Below are 25000 nucleotides of genomic sequence, written 5' to 3' on the forward strand. Positions count from 1 at the left end.
GTAAGCAGTTGACGATTGACTCATCTCCCTGTAGTATCCTCACCAAGTTTGTAGTCTCTTTTTCCCAAATAAAGAAAGAACCATCATCTGAACCACTGACGATGTACTGCCCTTTGCTGTAGAAAGACACATATAAAAGGCATAGCTCCTCTGTAAATCCATCATTTGAAAAGTGATTACTCCATCGCAAAGCATTAAAGTGCAATGGATATTCAAATATTACTAAAAATAGAAAGCCAAACATAACTCATTTACTGCCCTCTAGTGATGCCTGTGTGAAGTGCTGGGGAATTTTACTTGCCTTCCAAAAAAGTTAGCTTCCTTAATATCCGTGGTTGTATTGCAGTGACCACAGTATCGATGCTTGTAGTCAAAACTGCGCTCTCTCAGTGCCAGTTCATCTTCAGGGATCGACTCCTTTCGACTGAATGAGTGAAATCTAACAGAGCTGTTGGCCTTTTTGTCTTCTGTTAAACATTTAAATTTTAATAACACATGGTAGCAATGGTTGAATGTGTGTAACAAATGCATACATTTTCAATGTTCTCACCTGATTCATTTTTAGCAAATAAAGCAGCTTTTATATCTTTATCAAGGGCGTCACACGCACTACTGTGAGCCTGCTCGGGAAACTTTCCCTTAAAGTCATCCAAACACTCCAGGGCCTCTGTCACATATTTAAGCTCAAAGAGACATCGTGCCAGCCTGAAATGAGCCTTCAGATGGGCAGGGTTGAGACTCAGAGCCTTCAGGCAATCCCTGAGAGCGTCATAATGGTCACCATCCCTTTAATGCAACAAGTAAAAAGATGTTGACTCTGATAGAATATAAGGAAGTGAAGAAGTAGTAGTAGTAGTAGTAGTAGTAGTAGTGAAGCAGTGAAGAATCTTACCACTTCCGTTTCATATAGGCTGCAGCACGGTTACCATATAACATTGCATTGCAGTCAGCTTGATGAATACCTAAGCTGTATAGTTGGATGGCCTGTGTCCATTGCTGTCGTGCAAATGCATCATTCGCCTGTTGCTTTATTTTCTCCAAGTGAGGAGGAAGCTCAGAAGAACTGTAAAATATAGGTATAATCACATCTTTGACATGTTTCATTGTGATTCTGCAAGTAATAAAGCATATGATTATCTTACCAAGCATGAATCTTGTTTCCAGCTAATCGAATATGGCTTGTTTGAAGGTGAATACCATTAGATACACCATTGGTCTTCCTGCCGTTCTGTAGCTCTACAAGAAAAATAAATCAGTGAATAAACAGCACCACTTTTACATGCCATAAAAGCAATACCGTACCTGGTGATGACTGGTACTTCTTTTGAAGAAAGAAAGTGTATGGTTTTTGTTTAAATGTGAGGTCAAACAAGTATACCTAAGAGGGAACAAAAATTTATTTTACAATCATATAATGATATTATTGTTTATCTTTTAAGGATTACCTGTTCACCCCCCATGTTAACAAGTAGCTCAGTGCCATCTGGACTGAAAGTGACATAAGTAGCTACCAACACCCTGAGGCGGTTAGTGTAGTCGGGTAGTTTGACAGGTAAATGACCTGGTACATACAAAAGAAAAAAAGGCATTATAGTTGTTAATCATTTACAGTTAGTATTATTTAGTTAGTTATTTAATACAAGGCTAAATTTTCACCTGCTACATAATACTGCCCTGCTCCGTCTGGGATGGGTTTCTTTCTGTCACAAAACGTGTGCACAGCGGCAGATGTGCTCTGCACCATAGATTTTCTGTGAGAATGAGAAAAGTTAAAATTCCAATCTATCCAATGCAATTCATAAAAGATAACACTGTATCACAAATCAAACCCCAACAGACCTATAATTGTGAATCATTCGAATGTCATAGAGCCGTACAAATGGCCCATTAGCTCCCACGGCTAGGTAATTGTTGTCCCGTGGATTAACAGCTAAACATTTCGCTTCCACCAGCTGACCGCAGAACTCTGTCAAGTCTATGAGAACTTCTGAATGTTTACTGCTCTCCCGAAGATCATATTGCCTGTAAATATTTAATAAAGTTGAGTTATAGGTATGGTATCAAAACAGCACTTTAAAAAGTGTATCTTTATTTTGTATTTTACCTTATAACACCGTCCTCTGCAGCACTCCAGAATGTGTTGGGCCACATGGGTGCTGTGGCAATGCGTTTGACCCTGTTTGTATGATCAGAAAACATGTGGATGGTTTCCTTTGCAGTGACGTCATGCACATGAACCTTTGTGTCTGCAGCACCTGTCACCAAAATCCTGTCACCAGAGTGAGGAAGGAACTATGTGGAGAAATACACAAAACCAAATTATATTGTTAATAAATCACAACCTCTAAATGAAAGAAATAAAAGATAGACTGTGTAAAACACAGGAGAATTTACTTTTCTTTTTACGTATTGTTTAATTTTCATATAGACATATGAGGATGTGGTTGCCAAAATGTCTATGTTATCTGGAACTTCACCTTTACAGAGAAGATGTTTGCTGCATGGCCTGTATGCATAGTTGTAAGCTTCTTTTGTTTGAAAGGGTCCCAGATGATGGCATGTTGATCATCCGAGCCAGAGGCCAGAAGGCTGAAGGGTGAAAAAGGAAAATTTGTATTTGTTAAGATCTTTTTGACTGTGACAATTTGCACACTTTTAACAGTGCAATATTTATAAGAGGGACAAGAGCAGCTAAGGGGATAGGACATGGTAGCTGTCTTAAAACTAACAGCTGGCAGTAAACTCTGAGCTCTAGCTAGACATGGAGACTGCAGACATAGACTTTAGTTGAGCAAGACAGTCCAACCACATAGCCATAGAGTGAATGTGATTTGCCCCAAAGCAGGAAATGCAATATAAAACCACTCACATTTTATTCTATCGGGCAGCTAATAGGGCTGCATGATTTAGGAAAATATCTGTAATTGTAATTTTTCAGGCAAGCATTACGATTTGATTTGCAATTTATGTTTCAAAAATATGATTCTGTTAAAAGTTCACAAACTTATACAAGAATCACATTTCTGACCATGTTTTAAAGACTGCCTTTACACTAAACTATAGGGTTATGACGACTATAGCCTTTATGATTTGATTCATTCAAAAAGTATAAAATATTTTTAAAAAGCATAAAATAAAAATATAAAATAGCAAGAGTTAGAGTACACTAAAAGCACAATAAAAAGGCTTACTCTCCACGTTCATTCCACTCCAAACAGTTCACACAGCCAGTATGACCCTAAAACACATGATGTTTAGTGTTATGAGAAAGACTATCCTTCATATAACTTACTACAGCTTTCAGTCTTACCTGCAGCTCCGTCTCAAGTCCCAGTCTCTTGATGAAAGGGTCTGTCACATGGTAGAGTCTTTGGAAACCTGATGCTCCTTTATCCTAAAATAAAGCAAATAAATATGTAACAGATAATTAGTACATTATTTTTCATTTGAGTGAGCTGAAGTAAATATGTGAGTAAAGTTTAACCCACCCTGATCTGCCGGTGAAGGAGGTCTCTGGTGATGTTGACAGTGGTCATGGTCTCTTCAGAAAAATAAAAATAAATAAATGTTTTGGAAATATAAAGAGACATTTGTAATGTGACTGTAATACAGTGAAAAGAAAGATGATTTTTGGATTGCCTCATGCAATATGTTAATGCAGTTACAGAGCAGAAGACGTTTGTTCACTATAATGCCATTATTAATAGTGATGTTAATGATTTACTAAATTTATCGGTAATGATAACTATTCTCTCACTTTCTTGCAACAAACAATGAACTTGCTCCAGTAAGGTACAAGAAGGCAACTTTATTAGCTGTTGCTACTGGGCTAATATTTGCTACTTTTAGAGCCTTGTCAAAATGTAATCTAAAAACTGCAGCAACATACATCATAGATAATGTTATACCTGTATGTGATATTCTGTTAGATTATTATTGTTTATCACACCGTGCAGTACAGAACTGACCTGTCGTTTCCAATGTAGCTTGTGGCGTTAGCGCATTTAGCTACGTTTATTGCTAGCTAAACAAACCGTTCAATTCACATAACGCTGAAATTTGCCATTATTTCAATACAACATGTTGATATATGGATCTTACCCGTTCCCTTGATATAGAAAGACGTATGTCACGAAATGTCCATGGAGCAAACGTGCAAAATCACCCTCTATACGAGTTTGTTGACAAGAATTTCGCTAATGCCTTTCCTGAACACTGCCCTCTGCACAACTGGGGTTGCCAGCTGAAGAAAGCAAATTTCAGCCTAAAGCCAGCCCACGAAGAGCCCACAGAAATAAACAGCTAGACATGCAGGCACACAGACTGTATAAAAATATATACGATCTATGTGCAGGCATCATTTATGCAAGATTACCTTAGTACTTCATTACTTTAGAATCAAGTTTCGAATTTACGGTTTAATATTTAAGAAAGCAGTACAACTTATGTTGTAGATGGTGGTGGATATCTATATTCCATTAGCCAAATGTGTTTTTCTATCAGCACCAAACCTAGGAGTTTGTATTATGAGTCATACATTTACGAACAATATGTCCTAAATTATATGGATCAATAATATGATTATGCTTTAGCTAATCAAAATATTCTCTTGTAATTGTTGGAGCTCCGGCCTGTACATGTAAGCCTACATCCATTTGGATTAATTTAATCACTATGTAACAAAGTTTATAAATGTTATATTTTTACTCTAGAAAGTGCACGCGCGGATGTAGAATATTCTGTCGAACTTTCACAGCGCGATTCTTGAACCTCTAGAGGGGCCTTCCTTTATACAGGACCTGGGTTCCATCTGGCGGCCATATTATGACTGTAACACACACTTCCATATGAATCATCATAGCGGGTTTCAACCTCCTGTCATATTGTGTAATTTTGAGAAAGATTTAATATTTTGTTTAAGCTGTTCATTTCTATTGCAGCGGCCCTAACTTTTTCTTTTTAGCATTGTGAAACCCATGATGGACATGATATTACTCTTGTTTATGATGTGTCATTGATTAACCTGTTTATATTTGTACTGTAAACAACGCGTTTTTCATTAGTTTTATTTTTCCAAATCAATTTTTGTTGTATTTCTGCCTTTTTTAGGGGTAGTAACTTTCCCATATGTTGACATAAAGGAAGTATAGATCATGCAAGTATATATACTGTATAAAGTATAGATCGCTGTACGGAAACATCTAACCTTTACACTTTTAAAAACTTTTTTAAATTGTAAACATGGTTTCCCAGACCATAGAGGGGCAGAGGAGCTCATTCTCCAACAGGCTTCTTCATCTCTGCTCAAAGAGAGATACAGGACTACATTCATACCACACTGCATACAAATGTACAACAACTCACCCTTATATAACAGATAATACTCCCTACAACTGTACAACAACTCACCCTTATGTAACGGATAACCCTGTGTCCTATCAATAATAATCTAATTGTCTTCCTGTGACCTCTTATATATAGCTGAGATTTTTAGATTTTATTTCTTAATTTTCTATTTTATTTTGACTTGTACATTTATAAGATTATGCCTGACACCTGTCTCTTGCTATCTCTTTTGCTATTTATTTAGAATTTATTATTACCGTTTATATATTTTACTCTTTGTTATTATATTATATTATGATGAGTGACCTACTGTGTCCAAGTAATTTCCCTTGTGGATCAATAAAGTTTGTCTAAGTCTAAATTATATTTTGTACCTTTCCAAGATGGCTGCCACATTTGCTCTGCTAGTGTTGCTCTAGTGTGCTTTGCTCTCATCGTGGCCGTGCGCATCTAGCTGTTCTCCGCGGTGTCTCCAGCGCGCAGTTGTCGAGGCGGCGGAACAACAGCGGATGGTTCGGATTGTGTTACTCGCCTGAAACAGATTTGCTGCATCCTCTGTCTTTGGAAATCAAAAGGTAGGGCATCAATCAAGCGCGACTAAATTGCCATTGCATTTGCAACCAAACCGATGGAAACGAGCAGAGATTTGATGCTCCACGAGAACTTTTAAGCCTTTAAACAAGCCGAAACGTAGCATTAGCCATTAGCTGTTAGCATGTTTGACGGAAACAGATTTGTCACGGATTATCTTACACGGTTAACGGACCACAGCATCTTTCTGCAAAAACATTCCGTTATAAATTTGAGGTAGGAAATTGTGCCGTAAATCCACACAGTTTACATATTAAAGACTACGCATTATGGTCGAGGTTGGTGTGGTTACAGACAAAGCGCACCAAATGGATGTAAATCGTGGCTTGTGTATATTTTTAACCCTTTGTTTTTCTTTGCTGAATTAGCTTCTTAACGAATTTAAGGATTCTCACTTTTTGTATATTCACATACATTTGTATTTTGTGTACTGTTGCACCTCTTCCCGTAGGCTATGGGGATAAAAATGTTCTTGCACATATTATGTAACTGTACTGCATGGGCTCATGTTGTTATTTTTGTTACTACTTAAACAAGAGTGTTTAATACATGTGAGGAGACAGGTCTTTTGGATAAATGGATTGCTTGTGTGCAGTTGTTACCTTTTATTTATTTGTCTTTGTGTTCTTGTCTGCTTCAAAAGTAAAGTGTCTACCCATTTGACACTGGTGTATAGGTGTATTGTATGTGGTCCTTTTAAAATCGAATCTTAAACAACAACTGTGTATTCATCTATGTTTCTTTGCTTAAACTTAGGCTGAATAACTGTTTGTATGGAATGACAACTTCTCAGAGATATATTGACTCAAATCCAGCAGGTAATACATTTTGGAGAGGTTATGTGATTGTTCATTATGTCATTATTAAGATTTTTTCTACAATGTAATTGCTCCATATCTTTGCTAATATTCTAGCTCGGTTTGCTGACATGGAGTGGCAAACACCAGCTGTGTCAGAAAAGTTTCAAAGTCGCTTTGGTCGTCGTCCTGGGACCTCAGACAGTGGGGACACTGGTATTGGCACGTCAGTGTCTGATAGTACAGAAGGTAAGGGCTTTTATGTATTTTATGTGACACACTGATCCAGCTAACTTAAAGCTATTGCATCACACCATCCAGGGCTGTTTACTCCGTATTGACCAAGAGACCTCACATCTGTGTTATTTATTAGTGTTTATAAATTGGGTGACATGTTAACTGTGGAGTCCAGGGCCCCCTGCAGACTTTTAGGGACAGATTAATGTCCAGACAAATAAGCCCTCTAAGGCTTTGCATTGGTCTGTCGGCCAATTAGGAACATGCAGTACTAAGATTGTTAAGTGGAAACAGACCTGAGCACATACAAGTACTTACAACTTCCCCTTTATGCACTACAGAGTATGTGTAGTGTGTAGTCTTTTTTTTTTTTTTTTACAATTTTTTAAGTTTGTACAATCATAGCCTTCGTATAAGACCATTAAAATGAAAATGCTTTACATTTTATGTTGTTTCATATTTTACCCTGGTATTAAGGTTGGTCTCTTTGTTAAGCCTTCATTTTGTTGTTGAGTGAACTGCTGGTGTTGGCAGGACCTCTTAAACTGACAGGAGTTCTTGGCAACCTAACAATTACCCTGAATTTAGCTGCTGTAATGAGCTGCTTGAGATGATAAAGCACACTTGGACTGAATAGAGCCTATAAACTCTGATTTCTATATCATTTCTAAATGGGTGGTGGTTTATTTGAGGTCTTGGATCCCTTTTAAAATCCACTCCTAGTTGTTATCATATTATATCCTTTGCCTTGACTGGAATGTCCTCAGCTCAAAGTTTGTTGAGCAGTGTAGTTAAGGCTTGTTCTAGCCCGTTTGACTCACAGAAACGTTTTGCTCATCCAAAGAGTTCCTGTGTTTTTTGTTTTTTATAAACCTTTATAGTTTAAGCTTGAACGTCATTCACTTGTTGACTTTGACTGTCGAGTGTGTGACTGGAATGGGAGGGGCAAGGTGCCTAAATAAGCGGTGTGTACAGATCACGCTGTAATTTGAGAGGGGGTCTATAAATACCCCTAACCTTTCCTGTGTGTTAGTGTGCATTTGCTTAGAGCTCGGTACAGACCTGCTCGGCTGTTTAGGGACAATACGGGGGCACTGTTTGTGGAGCTGCTGTCAGGCGTAGGTCAGATTTGGGGCTGCCCAGAAATGCACACGATCATTTGTTGTTTTGATTTGAAGTGTCCTGCAGGCGATAGTCAAAATGCCCCTCTTAATGATATGTTTGCCGGCTCGGAGTGAATTCCAGGTTTTCAGACTTCAGCAGGTTTCTCAGGTAATGCCGTTATGTAATGGTGACTTTAAGTCTTAACGTTCTTATATAACTGTTGGTATTTATGCAGTTGATAAAGTTTTTTTAAGATACTATATATATGCGCTTTTGGTGCAGTCAGAAATACTTGTACATAGGACCATATTTTAATTTATCTCTGCATCAAGTTAAATATAGCCATTTAAATGACCCAATGGTGACAGCTTAATCACACAAGTAGGCCAGCCACAAAAAAATCTTTATATCATGACTCAGAAATAGACATATGACCCACAGTGCAGATCCACACACGACACTAATGATATAAACCACCTTGTGCAAAATCAAAACAAAATGTTTAAGTAGTATTTTGTCTTTTTCAGATTTCTGCAGTACCAGCAGTAGCCCCTCCTTTCAGCCGATTCGTAGTCAGATCCCGATTCCCACTGCACATGTCATGCCATCCACGGCCGGAGCCCCGGCCTCAAAGTCCCAGTCTGGACTGCAGGATGATGGACTTTCTTCTGATCCACGGAGGTTTTCTTCGGGCTCACGGACCCCAAGTGGCTCCACTTCGAAGTCTTCATCTTTGTCAAAATCTGCGTCTTCACCAAACCTGGACCTGCCCCTCAGTGTTGGGGCAGACTCTGTGGTGCCAAAGCCGGACTGTCTGAGCCGCTACCGAAGCCTGGTCAATGGGCTGGACCACTCACTGTTCCCCTCCGATCACACACGCATGGATGAGGGGCAGCGCTTTGACACTCCTGCGGTAGAGCCCACTCTGAACCAGTCTGCACTGCTGGGGGGGCTGGCAGCGGATGTCAGGTTTCGATTACAGCCCTCTGGGATTAGAGACAGTGCAGACACGGTGTCTGACGTCTACAGAGGAGCAATGGAGCACAGCTATAAGGTGCTGCCTGAGGCGCGGCCTGGGATTCCCAGCACTTCAGAGTCTAGTCGGGTCGGGCAGGCCAGTGCCACGGGCTCCTCTGCCCTCTACAGCAGCCCACTGAGTCTTCAGACACAGGCCCTGCTGCGAGAGACCCCTGGATCTAAGGGGTATGACCCATTACAACCGCAGCGCTGTGGTGAACTGTCCAACTGGCAGCAGCAGCAGCAGAAACACCAGCTCGATAGTCTGCGGCTACAAGTGGAGCAAATGCAGGTAACAACTTTTACATTTCCCTATTCTTGTTTTGAATTAGTCAGCATAACATCAGAGAAATGTAATGGTGTTAGTCAAACATGTAACATCCCCTCTGGGTGGAAAAACAAACTGATAGGAGCTGGGTGGAGTGTGAACTTGAAGAGAAGCTAGTGAGAGGTCATAGGGACGTAGCCAGGGGTGGGGATTTTTAATTTTTTTTAATCTAGTGTGCTTGATTTAAATTTGCTTCTGAGAGTTCACACTTTACTTTGATTGGTTAAATTCCCCTGTCACTCACTCAGGTCATGACAGAGGCTGACCAAAAGGAGAATGTGAGGAATAATTTTCTATATTTGAGAATTTTGACCACAGAGTTGCATTGAACAGAAACGTACTGAAATACTAAAATCAGTGACTAATCATGTCAAAATTAGATCAAGATTTGATTTTGTATCGCCATGCTGCCTTTCTCTACTTCTACAACTGCTACATTTTAGTCTTATTCTTTTTTTAATTACCAAGTCTTTTTGATCAAATGCATACTTTTATTTATTGTCATTGTATGAAGGGGCATTATTATGCATCTTACTAACTGGCCCACACATTTGTTTTGGCTCAGTTAATGGGAGGTGGAGTTGGTCAGTACGCGCCTTTGTACTCTTCATCTGTGCACTCGGAGTCGGGTAAATGGGATGCCCTTGTTAAGGCCAGTGAGAGTTTACTGAAGGAGAAGGAGCTTGTGATAGAAAGGCAAGTCTTACACATCGCATTAGATAACCCATTGTGCTTATACAAGTGAGAATACACATTATTTATGGGCTGATCTGACTCTGTAATGTTTTTGTGATAGACAAAAGCAGCACATGGCTCAGTTGGAACAGAGACTGAGGGAGAGTGAGTTACAGGTCCATGGGGCCCTTCTTGGTCGTGGTACTTCCTATGGAGACATGCTAATGCTGAGGTTACAGGTTGGTCAAATAAAGAACATCTTATAAAAACAATAATAATTTATTAAGAATATATATTTTTTTACTATTATTATTATGATTGTGTGATTTGTAGGAAGCCCAAAGGGAGAATGCTTTCCTGAGGGCCCAGTTTACAGAGCGCACAGACTGTGCTGCCCTGGAGAAGGCTGATGCAGAGCGCAGACTTGGGGCTGTGGAGGCAGAGACACGCCGCCTCACTGAAAGTCTGAAGGAAACTATCGAGAGGCATGCAGAGGAAATGAAGAAACAGGAAGAGAGGGTTTGTGCACACCAAGCACCACTTACAAATTTCACAAGTTGTAAAAGTTTGCTAAGTGTCCTTTATTTGCAAACTTTACATTTTGTTGTTTGTATGAATTAGATTCGTAGTCGTGACAAACATATCAATAATCTGAAGAAAAAATGTCAAAAAGAGACTGAGCTGAAAAGAGAGAACCAGCAGCGGATTGAGACTTTGGAGCGATATCTGGCTGACCTGCCCACACTAGAGGACTATCAGAACCAAAACAAGCAGGTGAAGACTCATCTACACCATTTTACATATTGAATCTGACAGTGGCATTTCAAAACTTTTAAACTGGAATGTGCGGTTGATTTGTTCTCAGCTTCAAGAAGCAGAGCAGCATGCCACAGAGCTGCAGGAGAAAGTTAAAGACATGGAGAGTCGTGTTGAAGCAACAAACTCACAGCTACGAGAAAAAGATGCACATTTAGAGGAGCAAAAACGCAGAGAGAGAGACCTGTTAACCACCATCACTGAGTAAGCATGCACATCCTAAAACCACATCTGTTTTCTGTTAGCTTTTTCTGTTGTGCACAAAGTGACGTCGTGTGTTTCCTCATTAGCATGCAGCAGCGTGTGCGGCAGGGCCTGGAGGACGGTGCGCGACTCCCCTCTCTGGATTTTGAAAAACTTAGAGGAGAGAATGGTGCTCTGAGAGAGGAGCAGCAGAGACTTAAAAAGGTATTTTACTGCTGATAATTCCATTATCAAAACCTTTTCAACTTGTGTTGTACTTGTATCTGTGTGACTAAAAGGAGGTTTAAGTGTGACCATTAAAGTGCTGAAATACCAGTATTATAAAGCTATATAACATTTAGCCTAACTATACACACTAGCCTTATACAGGGGCATGTGTCTCAAATTTTAACTTTTAAAATGTTTGTGTGTCTTTCTTAAGGTGATTGAGAAGCAACACCGCATGATGGAACAGCTTGGCTCCCAAATTCAGGTATTTATTAATGTCTTGTCTTTCTGTAAATGAAAAACTTCAAATGATGAACAGATTTAACACTGGAGTTTGTGTGCAGTCTTTGGAGGAGCAGATGTCCCAGGAAGAGAGCACCTCCCATGCTCTCAGAGAAGATGTTCTGGCCAAAGAGCAGAGTTTGTTGGAACTCCGCACAGCCATGAAAGAAGTAAGACCATCAGTCCAGTCACTGTCGATTGTTCTAATATTGGTGATTGTCAGTATAACATTAACGTTTGTGTTTAGCTTTCAGCTCAGAACCAGGAGCTAATAGAACAGAACCTGACCCTCCAGGAGCAGCTGAACGAGCCTGAGCTTAGGGACATGTCCCAGGCCTCAGGTCTGAACCCGGCCAGCACAAGGCTCACCCGCCGCCTCCACACTGAGATCGCCTCCTGCCTCAGCGACCTCCGCTCACTATGCAGCATTCTGACCCAGCGAGCACGGGGGCAGGACCCAAACCTCTCTCTTCTCCTCGGCCTCCAAAGTAAGTAGAATTTAAGACTTCAAACATAATTATTACCTTTTCTACCAGAGAGAAAGTTTCTCATTGACAGTTGTGTCCTCAGCCCCTGCACCAGCGTCTGAGCAGGACGAGGACTGGACCAGTCCAGAGGTGCTGCAAAAGAAACTGGCTGAAGCTCAACAGCTCCGCAGAGATGTAGAGGAACTTCGCAATGTGATCTTGGACCGCTATGCACAGGACATGGGGGAGAACTGTATTACCCAATAACCTCCCCTAATGCTTTCGCAACAGACTGTGTAAGGCACACTTATTTCTGAAGCAGCTACAGTGGCTCTTCCTTTGAGCAGTGTTTGAATGTCAGAAAGGACAATTACATTCTTCAAACGAGGACAGTGAAAAGCCCAAATGATTTAGCTTTTTCTTGTCAGTGGAGCTCGCCTGTAGCTAAGAGACCCTCCCTCCCCCCAGTGACTTTATCTATTTCAGTCCAAGGGCTAACAGAAAATAACTTACCTCTTATACTTGATCCATAAATGTGGTTTGTGTGCATTTTTAATAATATTGACACATTAACTGTCAGTTACAGCAGTCTTATTTTATGTTGATCTTAGTGAATAGCATTTTGTGTAGTCCCATAAGTCTAATTTATTAAATGCTGATTTCCCCTTTTAGGGAAATTATAAGTGGTTGACAATCAACTGACATTATTTAATCTCCTTGTAAGTTAACTCGCAAAGACAATGTTACTAAATGCCATTATTTACAATGGCTATAGTGTAACATAGGACTCACACAGTGAGAGGTAAACGTACACCTGAACTTTCTAATACCAAAACAGCACTGTTGTATAATGAGCTGTACACTAGATTTACTACCAAAGAATCTGGTTTGTGAATGTTTGAGTGTGTTTTCTGCTGCAGGCCCTGTTTCAAAGCAAATACCAACATGTGCCTTTCCTTTACATCTGCAGCAGACCAACAGTAAAGGGCTGTCTGCAGCAATCTCTTCTAGTCTCACTTTTCTGCTTTTATGAACTGGTAGGACGGTTTATACAATACATTCCCTGACGTTGAATGTAGGTTGTTTGTAAAGGCCCTTAACTGCTTTGTGCTCCATGCTAGAAAGGGCCTAGAATTGTGTTGAATTTACAGCGTACAGTGCATAGCGTAACCTTACAGTATGGCAGGCAGCTGACTGATAATGGTGGACCTGCTAGAGAAGTGTTGTTTATTAGTGACTGAGTAACAGTATTAATCCTCAGTATTATTTATTGTTTTTGTTTGCAATGACAATTCAGAGTGAACGCTTCTGGTTTGTCCAAATGTGATGCTGTAATAATGTGCTAAAACGTTTGAGGAAATGTTGCATTTGTTTTGTGAAAAGGTCCCATGAAGTGACAGTATTTTCTATGTCTGTTGGTTCTTTATGTTTGAAAGGGGAGCAGTATTCATGTGGCAGCAGACTTATCCCAGGTGTGTAGAGGGTTGGCTGGATCATCCCACACACACCACTGTTATTTTCGTTTACCTGCTTGTACAGAAAGCCATTGAAAACTAGACACTTTAAAAGGAGACAAAGGGATTTTTATTAGATACAGAATATGAAATATGCAAGATTTTGAATAATTGGTTTAATAACAGGGACTGAAGCCATTTCTCATTTCATGGGATCTTTAACTTGACTAGCACAAGATTTATCAGGCTCCGCATGCCTTAACATCTCAATGTTTTGCAAAAAGGGAAAAAATGTTTATATTTTCATACCTTGTTCTTGTTTGAATTTTGACTATTTTAGCAATAAAGACTTTCAACAGTTAATCCAAATGTTGTTTTTTTATTTATTTAAATATTTTTGCAAACTTCATGTTGCTGTTTCATTACTGGTGTTGCTGGTCTGGGGCGTAACAGTAGAGAAGTGTTAGCTGTGAGTCCACAAGCCCGAATGGTCTGACTGTCGTCGTCAAAAGAGCAGCGTGGGGACACACTGACGATATCATAGCTGGACATGTCCCCTTCTCTGTCACAAACGCACCAAGTTCAGTGTCTCAAGCTTAAACCAAAAATGATGATAAAGCCTCACCTGTGTTTGTCCAGATACTGCCGAACGTGACCAATCGTCTCTGAGCAGTTCATTTTCAGCATGTATATGTGATCACCATCTTCAGACCTTATCTTTAGAGTTATTACACTAGATTCTCGACACTGGGATTTTGCCTGAAAACTGTTGTCAACAAAACACTTTTATTACACTCATTTTTATAGGTACATTTGTGTACAGGTCATATTCTGGCATCCAGCAGGCAATAAAAAACATTTTTACTTTTGCTGTTGAAATAAACAGAAGCCTATGACACATGGGTTCGTCATCATCACCAGTTTAATCTAATTGTAATAATCAGTGTTGAATGATAAGGCAAGAGGGGCTCCAGGTGGAAGTCCTATTTTGTACTTTGTTGTCAATAAGCATATACTACATTGTAATTTAGCTTTACTATATGGTATTGATCATTACCAATTGTTTTATTTAGAGATGGATTACCTCTGCAGGGCTGGTGTGTCTACAAAGGTCACCAAGTTTCTGTAGTGGGCGTCAGAGGAACCCTAATAAAAGTATTACGCAAAAGTACAGTGAACAAGTACAGACACGACATGTGGGGCGTAGTTCATTAAATTTGCAAAACTGTTGTAGGAGTAGGTGGGGCATGACCAAAAATGTTCTCATGTACCTGCTTGCTCCTGGTCACCTGCAGGGCTCCTTCCAAACCCTCCCTGATCGTCATCACTTGCCCTGCCCTCTCTCCTTGACCGAGTTTTTTACCTTTAAAATACACGAGAAGAATTAATCCTCAAACCAGAATTAACTGTTATTCCCACTGATTCAGATGTTAAACCATGACAGAGATACGACTGTGTGAGACAACTGTGGTTCTCGTCCAACAAAGTCTCTGATTGGATGAAATAGTTTGGCTCTGGCAATTTCCTAATGATTCTCATTTAACAAAGTGCCTTTAAATTGGACAATATCATTTATTCTAACAGCAGATACAAGTACGTGCAGATGAGGTGTTAAATATAGAAGTTGGAGTAGGTTTCATATAAAAAAAATAAATAAATAAATAAAACAACTTAAAAATATAAACATATAAAACATATAACACAAACAATTGCAATTACGTGTAAAATAATAAAATGTAATGAAGTAAAGTAACCCACCGCCTTCAGGTGCCGCATTAAATGAGTTTTTTCCATTGTTTTTTCGAATAACATGCCCATGACCAGGAAATGTTTTTTTCTGTTGCTTGGGGATAAACTGCTCATTCCTCCTGTCGTGGACCTAAATGATAACACTGCATTATTGTTCTATGTCCACTTTTGTTGAATGGAAAATCAAAGACACACCTCAAAAGGCACACCATCTGGAAACCTTTCCTGTAACTCCGATGGAAAATAGCCATCCATCAGATCCTGCATAAACTGCTGCAAAGATAAACAGACCGGTATGAGCAAAACGACAGGCTTAGGGTGACTTGTTTGTTAATGGTTTGATCCCAGTTTAGTGGGTACACTTTACTGTCTTGGTAAAAAAAATGTGTCTTCTGCATTTGACCCATCTATCAATGCTTCAGGAGCAGGGGACCCCATCTCCAGATCTTGAGCCCTGGGCCTTTACAATCCTGTTTTGGGCCAGATTTAGTGGTATGATCATATTTTAGAACCTGAACTAATTTGTATAGCTTCATAGATATATTTGTTATAATGTGATTTAGTGCTTTTCTGTTAATGCAGCCATACACTTACACACACAGACATGCCATCTATTTTACCCATCCCGTTACAGTTGTGTGTGAACTCTAAGAAGAAGCTGATAATTATCGCTGAATGCAATATGAAGTTATTGTAGTTACTGTAAGTTAAGTTCTGAAAACAAGCATAGTGTGGGCTCTTCAAAGGTTGTGGTTTGAATCCTGTTGTTGTGTTGTTTACCCGTGCAGTGGTGAGACTTAAATATGAGCTAACTTGGGTTTTCTGCTCCCGATACGTCCGAAATGGTCCGTCAAACATCACAATGCCATTCTGATAAAGCCAAAGCTCGACTGGTTCCTGTTGTGCAAGCTGAGCACCCGTAGTTGTAGTCTGGATGTAGGTCTCACCCTCCCCTGCCAGAATGTTAAGCTCTTGTATCTTCTCTAGGACAAGGTCAAAGTTAAAATGAAACCGCCTGTCTGCTGGGGCCCCTGAGAAAAAACAAATGACTAAGTAAAATGTGCCCCCAATACCACAAATCTTTATCTTTACAAACTTGGAAAGTACCTGATGGTGTCCATAGCCCCTTAAAGTTGTAGGCCTGTTCACATTCTTTTGCGTCTGTATTTTCAGATCCAACCCAGATCATGTCATAGTCCATAAGAAAGCTCTGTAGGATAAGCCAGCCTCAATAGTGAACTATTTTCTATATTTTGGTAAAAAATTATTAAAGTATTCTCACCTCCATTTCAATAACTTGCCGTTGTAGCATGATGTATCTCCTTTCAAAAATCTCTACAATAGTATATTTTCAGTATGTAATTTAAACTGCAAACTTTTCACTTGTCTCACTAAATTCTGTGGATCTTTAAATTTGGTTTTCACAATGCTACATTAATAAACAACAAACAACACACATACTGCACCTTTCTTCACCCTCAGAGCTTCTTCTAATGCGGAAATCCTTTTATCCTAAACAGCAACAGAATTATAATAGTGTATTGAGTTAATTATTAGGATGATACATAGGACTACCATTGACCATACAATGAAAATATAATACCTTTTGACAAATCTCTTCAGCTTGGGCCCTGACTCTCTGCTCCAAACATGACAGCTGCTGCAGCACAGCAGACCTTGGTTCAGGGCTGCTTGGGCTGCCTGAGAAGAAAGGGCCAAATCCACAAATTGACTTTATTATAAGAGATGGAAAGGGTCTGTTTATTTCTTTTGTACCTTTCTTTTGTGACATTTTGGTGATATGAGGAGCGTTGGGGGTCCCTGGAGGGTTTGGGTCAGAAATAGAGGAACCATGATCAGCTGCTACCTGAAACTCTTCACAGTGTACAGAGAAATAAACAATACATTTCCTATTTTAGTTCTTCTCTGTTGTTGCACAGACCTTTGTCATTTATGACACCTACCTCTTAATGGGTTCCTCTTGGGATGGTTATCAGGTTTTTCCCTGTGGTACAAAAACGATTTAATGCACTATTCTGCAGTCCAGTTCCTAAGTGCCAAGCAAAGCTACAGATTTGCATTGTGATTACTGACCATTGCGGCAGAGGGGTGCGCTTCATTTTCTTCAGTGTTGACAAAGGTGAACTCATTTTGAAGGGCACAAAACTATTGCAGAGACTATCCACTTGTTCTGTTGTTGTTTTTTTCTAAGTTTGTTGGTTGTCAATGACAACACGAGCTCATTGGCTTATTTCTATTGCAATGCCTCATCTAACCGTTGTGCGCCGCTGTGTAAAACATAATTTAGATATTTAGTATTTGGGCAATAAAACATCACTTGTAATGTTTGCAAAATTTCTCTCAAATCATTGATCAGATAAATGTGTAGATGTAGGTCTAGTCGCTCGGAAACCTCTTTCCTTAGTGAATACATAGGCTAATAATGCTCCTTTTGTGCCACAGGCAGTGGGCAGCCGCGGGTGCGCAGCGGCCATACTGCCCGGGCCAGGGGAGAGTGAGCGGATAAGCGGGAGGATGATGCTGAGGCCTGCATGTCCCGCAGCATCATGTCCTCTTTAACCCGGGGCTAAAGGCAGGCCCGGTGATGGCGGCGCCCATCGCACATTTCGACGATGACTGGCCGAATGGGGGTGAGCTGAGCCTGCTGTCGGGGCTCGCTGTGCCACAGAAAGGCCACGGTGTTCCCGCCGGCGATGCGGAGCTGCTCCAGGAGGATGAGCTCCGAAACTGCAGCCTCTCCCCGGGCGAATGTGGGGCGTTCAGGTCCATGGAGGATCTGGTGAAGGATTTTGACGAGAAGTTAACTGTGTGCTTCCAAAATTATAACGCGAGAACCGAGAGCATCGCCCCCGTGAAAGTGCTGAGTGAGGACGCGCTGTTGGAGAGGGACGAGTGAGTCCTGTGGCCTGAATGTGTCTAAACCACAAACTGTGTTTGTGTTTACGGGGGCATTTCTATTCTCACTTCTAAATTTTTTAGGCTTTTTCGTCTCCGTAGATTCAAACTGTCCTATATAACACGGTCATGTAAAACCTAATTGCTAACGAGTTGGGTTATTTTTGGGCCTTTTTGCTGATGTTCTTTACCGACACAATAATCTGACATGGGCTAAATAAAGCCTATGTCAACCATATCCTGTAGGTTAAATGCAGTAGGTCTATTGACATCAACACTGGCAGCTACAGTAACTTTGAAGGGCACAATCCATACATTATCATCATCACTCATGTAAAATATTATTTTATGGAAGCTTTCTCCTCATCTGTTGTTCTGCTTTCTTTAAAAAAACATCAGTAGGATTAATGTCATGAATCGCAAGCATTAAACAGCTTAATCTGGCTTCAATATATTTTTAGATGACGGCCTAAAACACTTCTATTTTTATTCATAGTCTTGTGATGAGAGTTTGATTTGTGTTTCTCCTCTTTCACAGGATTTGGACTGCTTTAACTCACAACTACAGCCAGGTCATGCCCGTGGATTGGAAACAGTCTGTGGCCTGCTCCCTACACACACCAGCATTTAATCAGGAGGACAAAACGGTACGCAACTCCATCAACTCCTGTATCTCCTACCTTACTTTCCTCCAACTCCTCCAGCCATATCTGATGTTTAAACTCTCAAATGCACTGTGCCGTGGCTTAGTTATTTTGATTCATTGTGGAATTTTATTTTGAATAGAGACAGGATAATATTCAAGAGGAGCTATCCGATGATGAGGAGCTAAGGGAGCAACTGGACATGCATTCGATGATCATCACCAGCCTCACAGACGAGCCCCTGCCATCAGCCGACCAGGTAACCGCACCTTCTCTTTAAAGGTTCACTATGTAACATTTCTGGTGAGGGGTACATCATCTACCATCTTGTAAGGTGGATATTGATTTGCCTGGAATGTCCCTCTGTGTTCCTCTAATTCATTACTGTAAAAACAAGTTCATAGCAGGCTCACCACAGATCTGACCTGTTACTTCACTTTGTTGTCTCTGTGGAGTTTCGTGTTGTACAGTAGATCATTCCAGGCAAAACAATAACATATCCATGGAGAGAAAGGTTATATAGTATGCTTTTAACACTCCTTGACACCTAGCTTTAGTTAGTAAGAGAAAAAAAGAATACAGGAACATACTTCATGCTAATTCAAAGGATTATTTTTACATATGAATATACAAAATGATACACAAATAAGGATTTTATATCCAATAATAAAATATATATGTACTTGCAAATTTCCATGCTAAATATCAAAACAGAAAACCATTTGAACTTTAATCTTATCTACTTTCTTGGCTCATCCAAATCAGATAAGCTTTATTGCCATTGTCAGTGAACAGGATTAAGGAATGTGCTTTGGACTTGGTGCAAACAAAGAGTAATATTTTAACAGTGTTCATCAAAGGCTCACAGTTTTTGTGTAGGGCAGTGAATGTTGTGTCTGTATCCGGGCTGTGAAAGTGGAGCAGCGTGTCAGCAGGGCAAAACACATTTATTCCCTCAGGCCTGGTGGGATTTCATTGGTCTGTTTTTGTGGTTGTAGGTCATTGAGGAGATAGAGGAGATGATGCAGGGCTCTCCAGACACTGCCCACCACCCCTCACAGTCCGACCTCTCCATGCTCTCTGTGGATGTGCAGCGCTTCACCAGCCCCCACTATGAGGAGAGTACGTGAAATACACAAAACAATCAAGGACATTTATATAATACATGTACTTCTGCTAACCTCACTGCACAGCCATAAATAATAGCAGAGGCGAAATAGCAGTAGTTCCCCAAAGAGTATTTAGTATAATTTTAAATGCACATTTATAGAGTTTTAAAAATGGAGGCAGTGCATAGTGCAAAAAATCAGATGGACTAATGGACCGGATACTTGTTAATATCCTGTGGGAAATATTATACATATTTAATAACACTGATATTGCACTGCTAACATCTTTATGGAAAAGAATAGAAACTGTCAGTTCCCCTGCACTGAATAACAATGATACCTAAAATGACTTAAATGGGGAAAAATGGGCATACAGTGGCTTAGCGGTTAGCGTTTTCGCTCTTAACAGAACCATGTTGATGGATCTTACAAGTGTGCACTTATTTGTGGGTAAATTGGTGTATCTTATATATATCTTGGTGTATCCAAATTTTGTGTTAAATTGCATGTTACTATAACATTTATAGTCAGAATGATCGATGAATCCAGGAATCCTTACTAGCGGTATATCTACACTATAACTAGGGGTGTGCAAAAATATCAAAATATCTGTACATCATATCATTTAATGTGATGATACAGTATCGATATCGTGGACTGTTCTATCAATATATAGCCAGGAGTATTTTTTGGTATATTTTACTAAACTATTTTGTTACAGAGCTACAGTTTTGTTGCGTGTTCAGAGGAAGGAAACGTGTTTATGCAACACATTTGGCATTTTCACTGTTTTGATGATTAAAATGGGTGTGTTTCATATAAACTTTGCACAAGAAGTGGTTTAACAAAAACTTTAAATACCACAGTCATGATTTATCCTTTATTTTTATTAAACTAAACTGAACCGACAGTGCACTGTATCAAGATATGTATTGTATTGGCAACTTCTTAAGCCCTAGCTATAACCTTGTTTTATCCAGGAATAAGGACCATGACAGTGGCAGAACTGAACGCGCGCCTGGAGGAGACAGAGGGCACTATTCGTGGGCTGTCTGAGGAGTTGGTTCTGCAGTTGGCGCTCAGGGACGAACTGGACTTTGAGAAAGAAGTGAAGAACAGTTTATCTCGGCTCTCATCGACGTTCAGAACAGACAGAAAGAGCACCGTGAGATGATCAAGAAGAAGAAGAAACTCAAAGGAGCAGCTGGGACTTCACAGGGCCACAATGATAAATCACTGGGAGTGAGTATCCAGATATCATTAGTGTGCATGAATTTCCTAGAGACATATATTTCCATTTAGAGCAGCAGTTGACACCGCCAGGCTCAGTCTGATCAGATCACAGAAAAGAAAGACTCACAGAAAGAATGCATGCATTCATTTTTAACAATAAAAACACCTGTAATTGTAGAAATGCAAGACACATACAGTATGTTTAATGCCCTATTGTGGAGAATTTCAGTCAAAACTACATATCCATGGATACAAGATGGTAGTGGATTATCTTAAATCTTACACAGTACATAAATCTTAAACTCCAGGGTATACAAAGCAGAGAGAACTACATAAACCATGATCTTTTGCTCATTCCGTGCTGCAAAAATTACATGATATTTATACTAAGATTAATATTTAAATTCATACCATTTAGATGTAGAATTGTTTCACTCTTAATTTCTGCATGAAAATCCTTTACTCTTGGCATCTTTTTTCATGTTTTGTCGTGTGCTCTGAAATTCCTGTCTCTCATTCCTCTTCAGCGTTTCAGCATGGAAGGACTTTCTTCTGCCATTCAAAACAGCTTTCGGCAAACATTTAGGGGCGGGTGCACTGAAAAACAGGTTTTGCTCTACTTTTCCCCTTTAGCCGTCAAGCTTGTTATGTGATAAAAGTGTGTCTTACTAATTTGCTTTTTCTCTTGTTTATCTTATAGTACTTGACCACAGTAATACCTTATGCAAAAACAGGACACCCTCCATCGAATGAAGACTTGCAAGTGCTTACCAAAAGTAAATATGATTTATATTTTATTTTTTAAATACATTGATCAAAAAGCTTAAAATGTGGCTTTGTATTGTTTTCAGTACTACTTGCCATGAGAGATGACAGCGACAAGGTGCCCAGTCTTTTAACAGATTATATTCTCAAAGGTAAGGCAGGATGTAAAGTGTAAATACATAGCAGGAATATGTTTACCTTTTCATTATTCACAGTCATGTAATCAATAAACACACAACTTTTTCCCCCCTTTTAATATAAATTACATCAAATGCAAATAGCACGTCTTTTTGGGTCTTTGTTCTCAACATAAACCACATAAAAATGTTGAATTTATTGTATTTTCATCCGATAATAACCTACATTGGAATTTCAATTAAACTTTGTTATGTATGTACATGTCTTTGTACCTAAAGGGCTGTATACTGATGAAAATTTAGCACCATTCAAAACAAATTATTTTATCTTTTCAATGATGAAATAGGTTCAAACTGCCTCATATATAAAAAAAAAAAGTTCCAACCCCTGAATATAAAGGTGCTTTAGACAATGAAAAACAACTCTTTACATCTGCTATATTAATTCAACATAAAAAATATATATATTTGACCTATTTCTTTGCACAATTTTCTGCTGCCTTTTACTTCAGCTCTGGTGTGAGCAGTGGACAGAGGTTTGTGACTGTGATACTGATGTTGTGATGTGGAAGAGCTCCCCCTGTTGGCCACTAAGGTGTATTGCAGTCTGGCCCTGATGCTTTCCTCTCACGCACATAACCCCCTCTCCCCAGATCTCTTCCTTTGTCCCACAAATACCGGCCACACATGGATGATCCCTGTTTAGTGTATATATGCCTCTAATAGAGGACTAGACTTAGTCACCATGATTTTGTGCATGTTTTTAGATGAGTGTAGTAAGTTCAAATGTGCAGCTGTATTTTTCTTCTGTTATCTTTGTTTGTGTTTTTTATGTCTTTTTACTTTGTGATACATTTGTTATTATGGTTTGTTTTTAACAGTGCTTTGCCCAACGTAGACCAGAGCAACACTGCCTACACTCTGAAGGCCTGAAAGTGGAGGAAGATGAAGAGGATCCATTGTATATTTTTAAGGGTTCAATTTATTTATTTTTGCATGTTTTTTGGTATTTGGTTGTTTCTGTCTGTTTACTGTTACCACGACTTTTGCGTTAGTCAATATCTCAAAGTCAGTGTTTTTTGTTTTCACTGTGAAAATATTTCATGTGAAAACAAATGATACAACAAAAGTGTTTGTTACAGATTCACTTAAAGAGAATACAAGTAAATGTATTTGTGAAGTATTTGATAAAAATATGAGCAAATGCACAATGTAAAACTTGGGCTGTTGGCACAGAGCTCTTAGCTCAGACAGTACAGTATATGATGCAGTATTAGAAAATAAGAATGTAAAGAAAATGACAAATAATGTAGATATAAATTACTCCTTAGTGGGAATGTAGCAATATTAAAAATATATGAAATAATGATGAACATTAAATTTGATTGCACATTTGAAGATCTTTTGATTTTACATTGTATTTCTGTTAAAACTCAACAGTACATTGCACCATTGTTGTCTGAAAGCTAAATTAAGGTATAAGAATGTAGTGTGGGCTTAAAATGTGAATTACCTAACTATGCATCTGACTGAATTGTAAACTCGACCTGTGCACTGTCTGTGTTGTCATGGCAACGGCTCTGAATCAGAGACTCGCAGAGAAGCAGTGATTGATCAACTTCTGTCACACTGCCGATGTCATTTTGTGATTACAAACTGCCTTGGCCTCTTGTAAACTTTTTTACTTTGTAATAAATGACCTGTTTTCAATTCAATAATGTCTTAAACAATTGCTAAACATGTTGGTGAAGTTAAATTTTTTGTCCGCTCTTTGTTAAACTGATAGGGAAGGTTTTTAAGATAAACACATTCATTTTGTAACTACGTTTTATTATTACATAAAACTTGACATGTGACGTTTGTCTTACTGCGGTCCAATGAGGACAACCAGAAACTTCGGTTAAAATCTCAAAACACATTCCCTCAAATTAAATCAAACAATGAAGAGTAGACCAAAGTAAATATTGCACCCGCACATAATTAGAAAGGCCATATTGCGCGTTACAAAACACACTATCGTATGGCAACAGACATGTGGAGATGGTCACGCTTGTCTGAACACTTAAGTGCCTCCTACAAATCCATTTTTCTGCCACACTTCTAAAAGAATCAGTGTTTCACATCTGTAAAGCATTAGTTCTGATAAGATTTCCTCATGCAACTAACTATTGCCAGACTGGCTAAAAGAGCAGGAACAGCCCCTAGAGCAGCACTAGGTTGGAGTTCAGACCAGAACCACCACAGTTTAGAGCAAGCTTGGGCTTTGAAAAACATTATGGATGCCAAAGCAGCCCTAGTGGTGGTTTGCCTTCTTGTGTTGGGACACTGCACACTCCAGCAGACCACCTCAAAGAAAAGAAACGGGAAGAAAGGTAGGTAATACAAATCAAACAGCATGTCAAATGAAGTGGAAAAATTCATGTAAAAATAAGTGGTAAATAATGCTTTTTGCAGGTGCAGACAGTGCTGCAATAGAGGAAATGAAGAAACAAATAAGCAACATTGTGATGGAGCTCAATGTACTGAAGGAGCAGCAAGCATTACAGACAGGTAATCTTTTAGATGAATAATGGATACATTTTAATTAAAGGCATGCTATGTAACTTTTCTGGCAGGGGGTCCACCACCTGCACCAGCTCTATGAACACTATTTGCAACTTAAAATGTTCCTGCTGGACCTGTACACTTTGGCTTACATAACTTCAACTCCTCAGTTTGTTTACGAGGCATGAAGATCCTTGGCAAGTGTTTTCTGGCTGATCACATTAAGAAGAACTTCCACTCTGCCAGTGACGACTGCATTGCCAAAGGGGGTACTCTGGCCACCCCCCTGAATTTGGACGAAAATGAGCAGCTTTATGACTATGTGCGCCAGAGCATCGGCCCAGAGGAGCACATCTGGCTTGGCATCAACGACATGGT

The 25000-nt window shown here is 39.5% G+C and overlaps 4 protein-coding genes and 1 pseudogene across 4 annotated transcripts; 3 read left to right on the forward strand and 2 right to left on the reverse strand.

The window, feature by feature from the left end:
• Positions 1–6: 6 nt before the first annotated feature.
• wdtc1 (WD and tetratricopeptide repeats 1) lies at positions 7–4236 on the reverse strand (the record flags this gene model as incomplete). Its single annotated transcript, XM_055148123.1, has 15 exons — positions 4102–4236; positions 3489–3539; positions 3311–3394; positions 3192–3238; positions 2478–2589; positions 2105–2292; positions 1840–2022; positions 1657–1751; positions 1446–1561; positions 1303–1378; positions 1143–1236; positions 893–1063; positions 551–786; positions 302–467; positions 7–116 (listed from the first exon to the last, which is right to left on the reverse strand). Coding segments are annotated over exons 2-15 (1726 nt in total), but the record flags the coding sequence as incomplete, so codon positions are not given.
• A 1546-nt stretch (positions 4237–5782) lies between these two features.
• cep85 (centrosomal protein 85) lies at positions 5783–13895 on the forward strand. The gene is made up of 14 exons (XM_020937417.2): positions 5783–5921; positions 6694–6755; positions 6852–6983; positions 8603–9384; positions 9986–10116; positions 10217–10334; positions 10429–10614; positions 10717–10869; positions 10961–11115; positions 11202–11319; positions 11537–11587; positions 11667–11774; positions 11852–12092; positions 12175–13895. Exons 2-14 carry the CDS (start codon positions 6716–6718, stop codon positions 12336–12338), a joined length of 2379 nt encoding a protein of 792 aa, XP_020793076.1. The 5' UTR covers positions 5783–5921; positions 6694–6715; the 3' UTR covers positions 12339–13895.
• ubxn11 (UBX domain protein 11) lies at positions 13867–17445 on the reverse strand. Its single transcript, XM_020937186.2, has 14 exons — positions 17369–17445; positions 17239–17279; positions 17051–17149; positions 16878–16975; positions 16741–16786; positions 16557–16609; positions 16382–16484; positions 16088–16305; positions 15470–15547; positions 15284–15404; positions 14797–14888; positions 14610–14671; positions 14151–14291; positions 13867–14087 (listed from the first exon to the last, which is right to left on the reverse strand). The coding sequence occupies exons 1-14, from the start codon at positions 17422–17424 to the stop codon at positions 13913–13915; spliced, it is 1383 nt and encodes a 460-aa protein (XP_020792845.1). The 5' UTR covers positions 17425–17445; the 3' UTR covers positions 13867–13912.
• Positions 17446–17738: 293 nt separating this feature from the next.
• Positions 17739–24036, forward strand: LOC110171476 (fasciculation and elongation protein zeta-2-like; annotated as a pseudogene).
• A 287-nt stretch (positions 24037–24323) lies between these two features.
• clec3ba (C-type lectin domain family 3, member Ba) lies at positions 24324–24996 on the forward strand (the record flags this gene model as incomplete). The annotated part of the gene is made up of 3 exons (XM_020937466.2): positions 24324–24450; positions 24533–24628; positions 24793–24996. Coding segments are annotated over exons 1-3 (397 nt in total), but the record flags the coding sequence as incomplete, so codon positions are not given.
• Between the last annotated feature and the right edge of the window lie 4 nt (positions 24997–25000).

This window comes from Boleophthalmus pectinirostris, unplaced genomic scaffold, assembly GCF_026225935.1.
Source record: "Boleophthalmus pectinirostris isolate CB_2022bp ecotype Guang Dong unplaced genomic scaffold, ASM2622593v1 HiC_scaffold_91, whole genome shotgun sequence".
NCBI classification, from domain to species: Eukaryota; Metazoa; Chordata; class Actinopteri; order Gobiiformes; family Gobiidae; genus Boleophthalmus; species Boleophthalmus pectinirostris.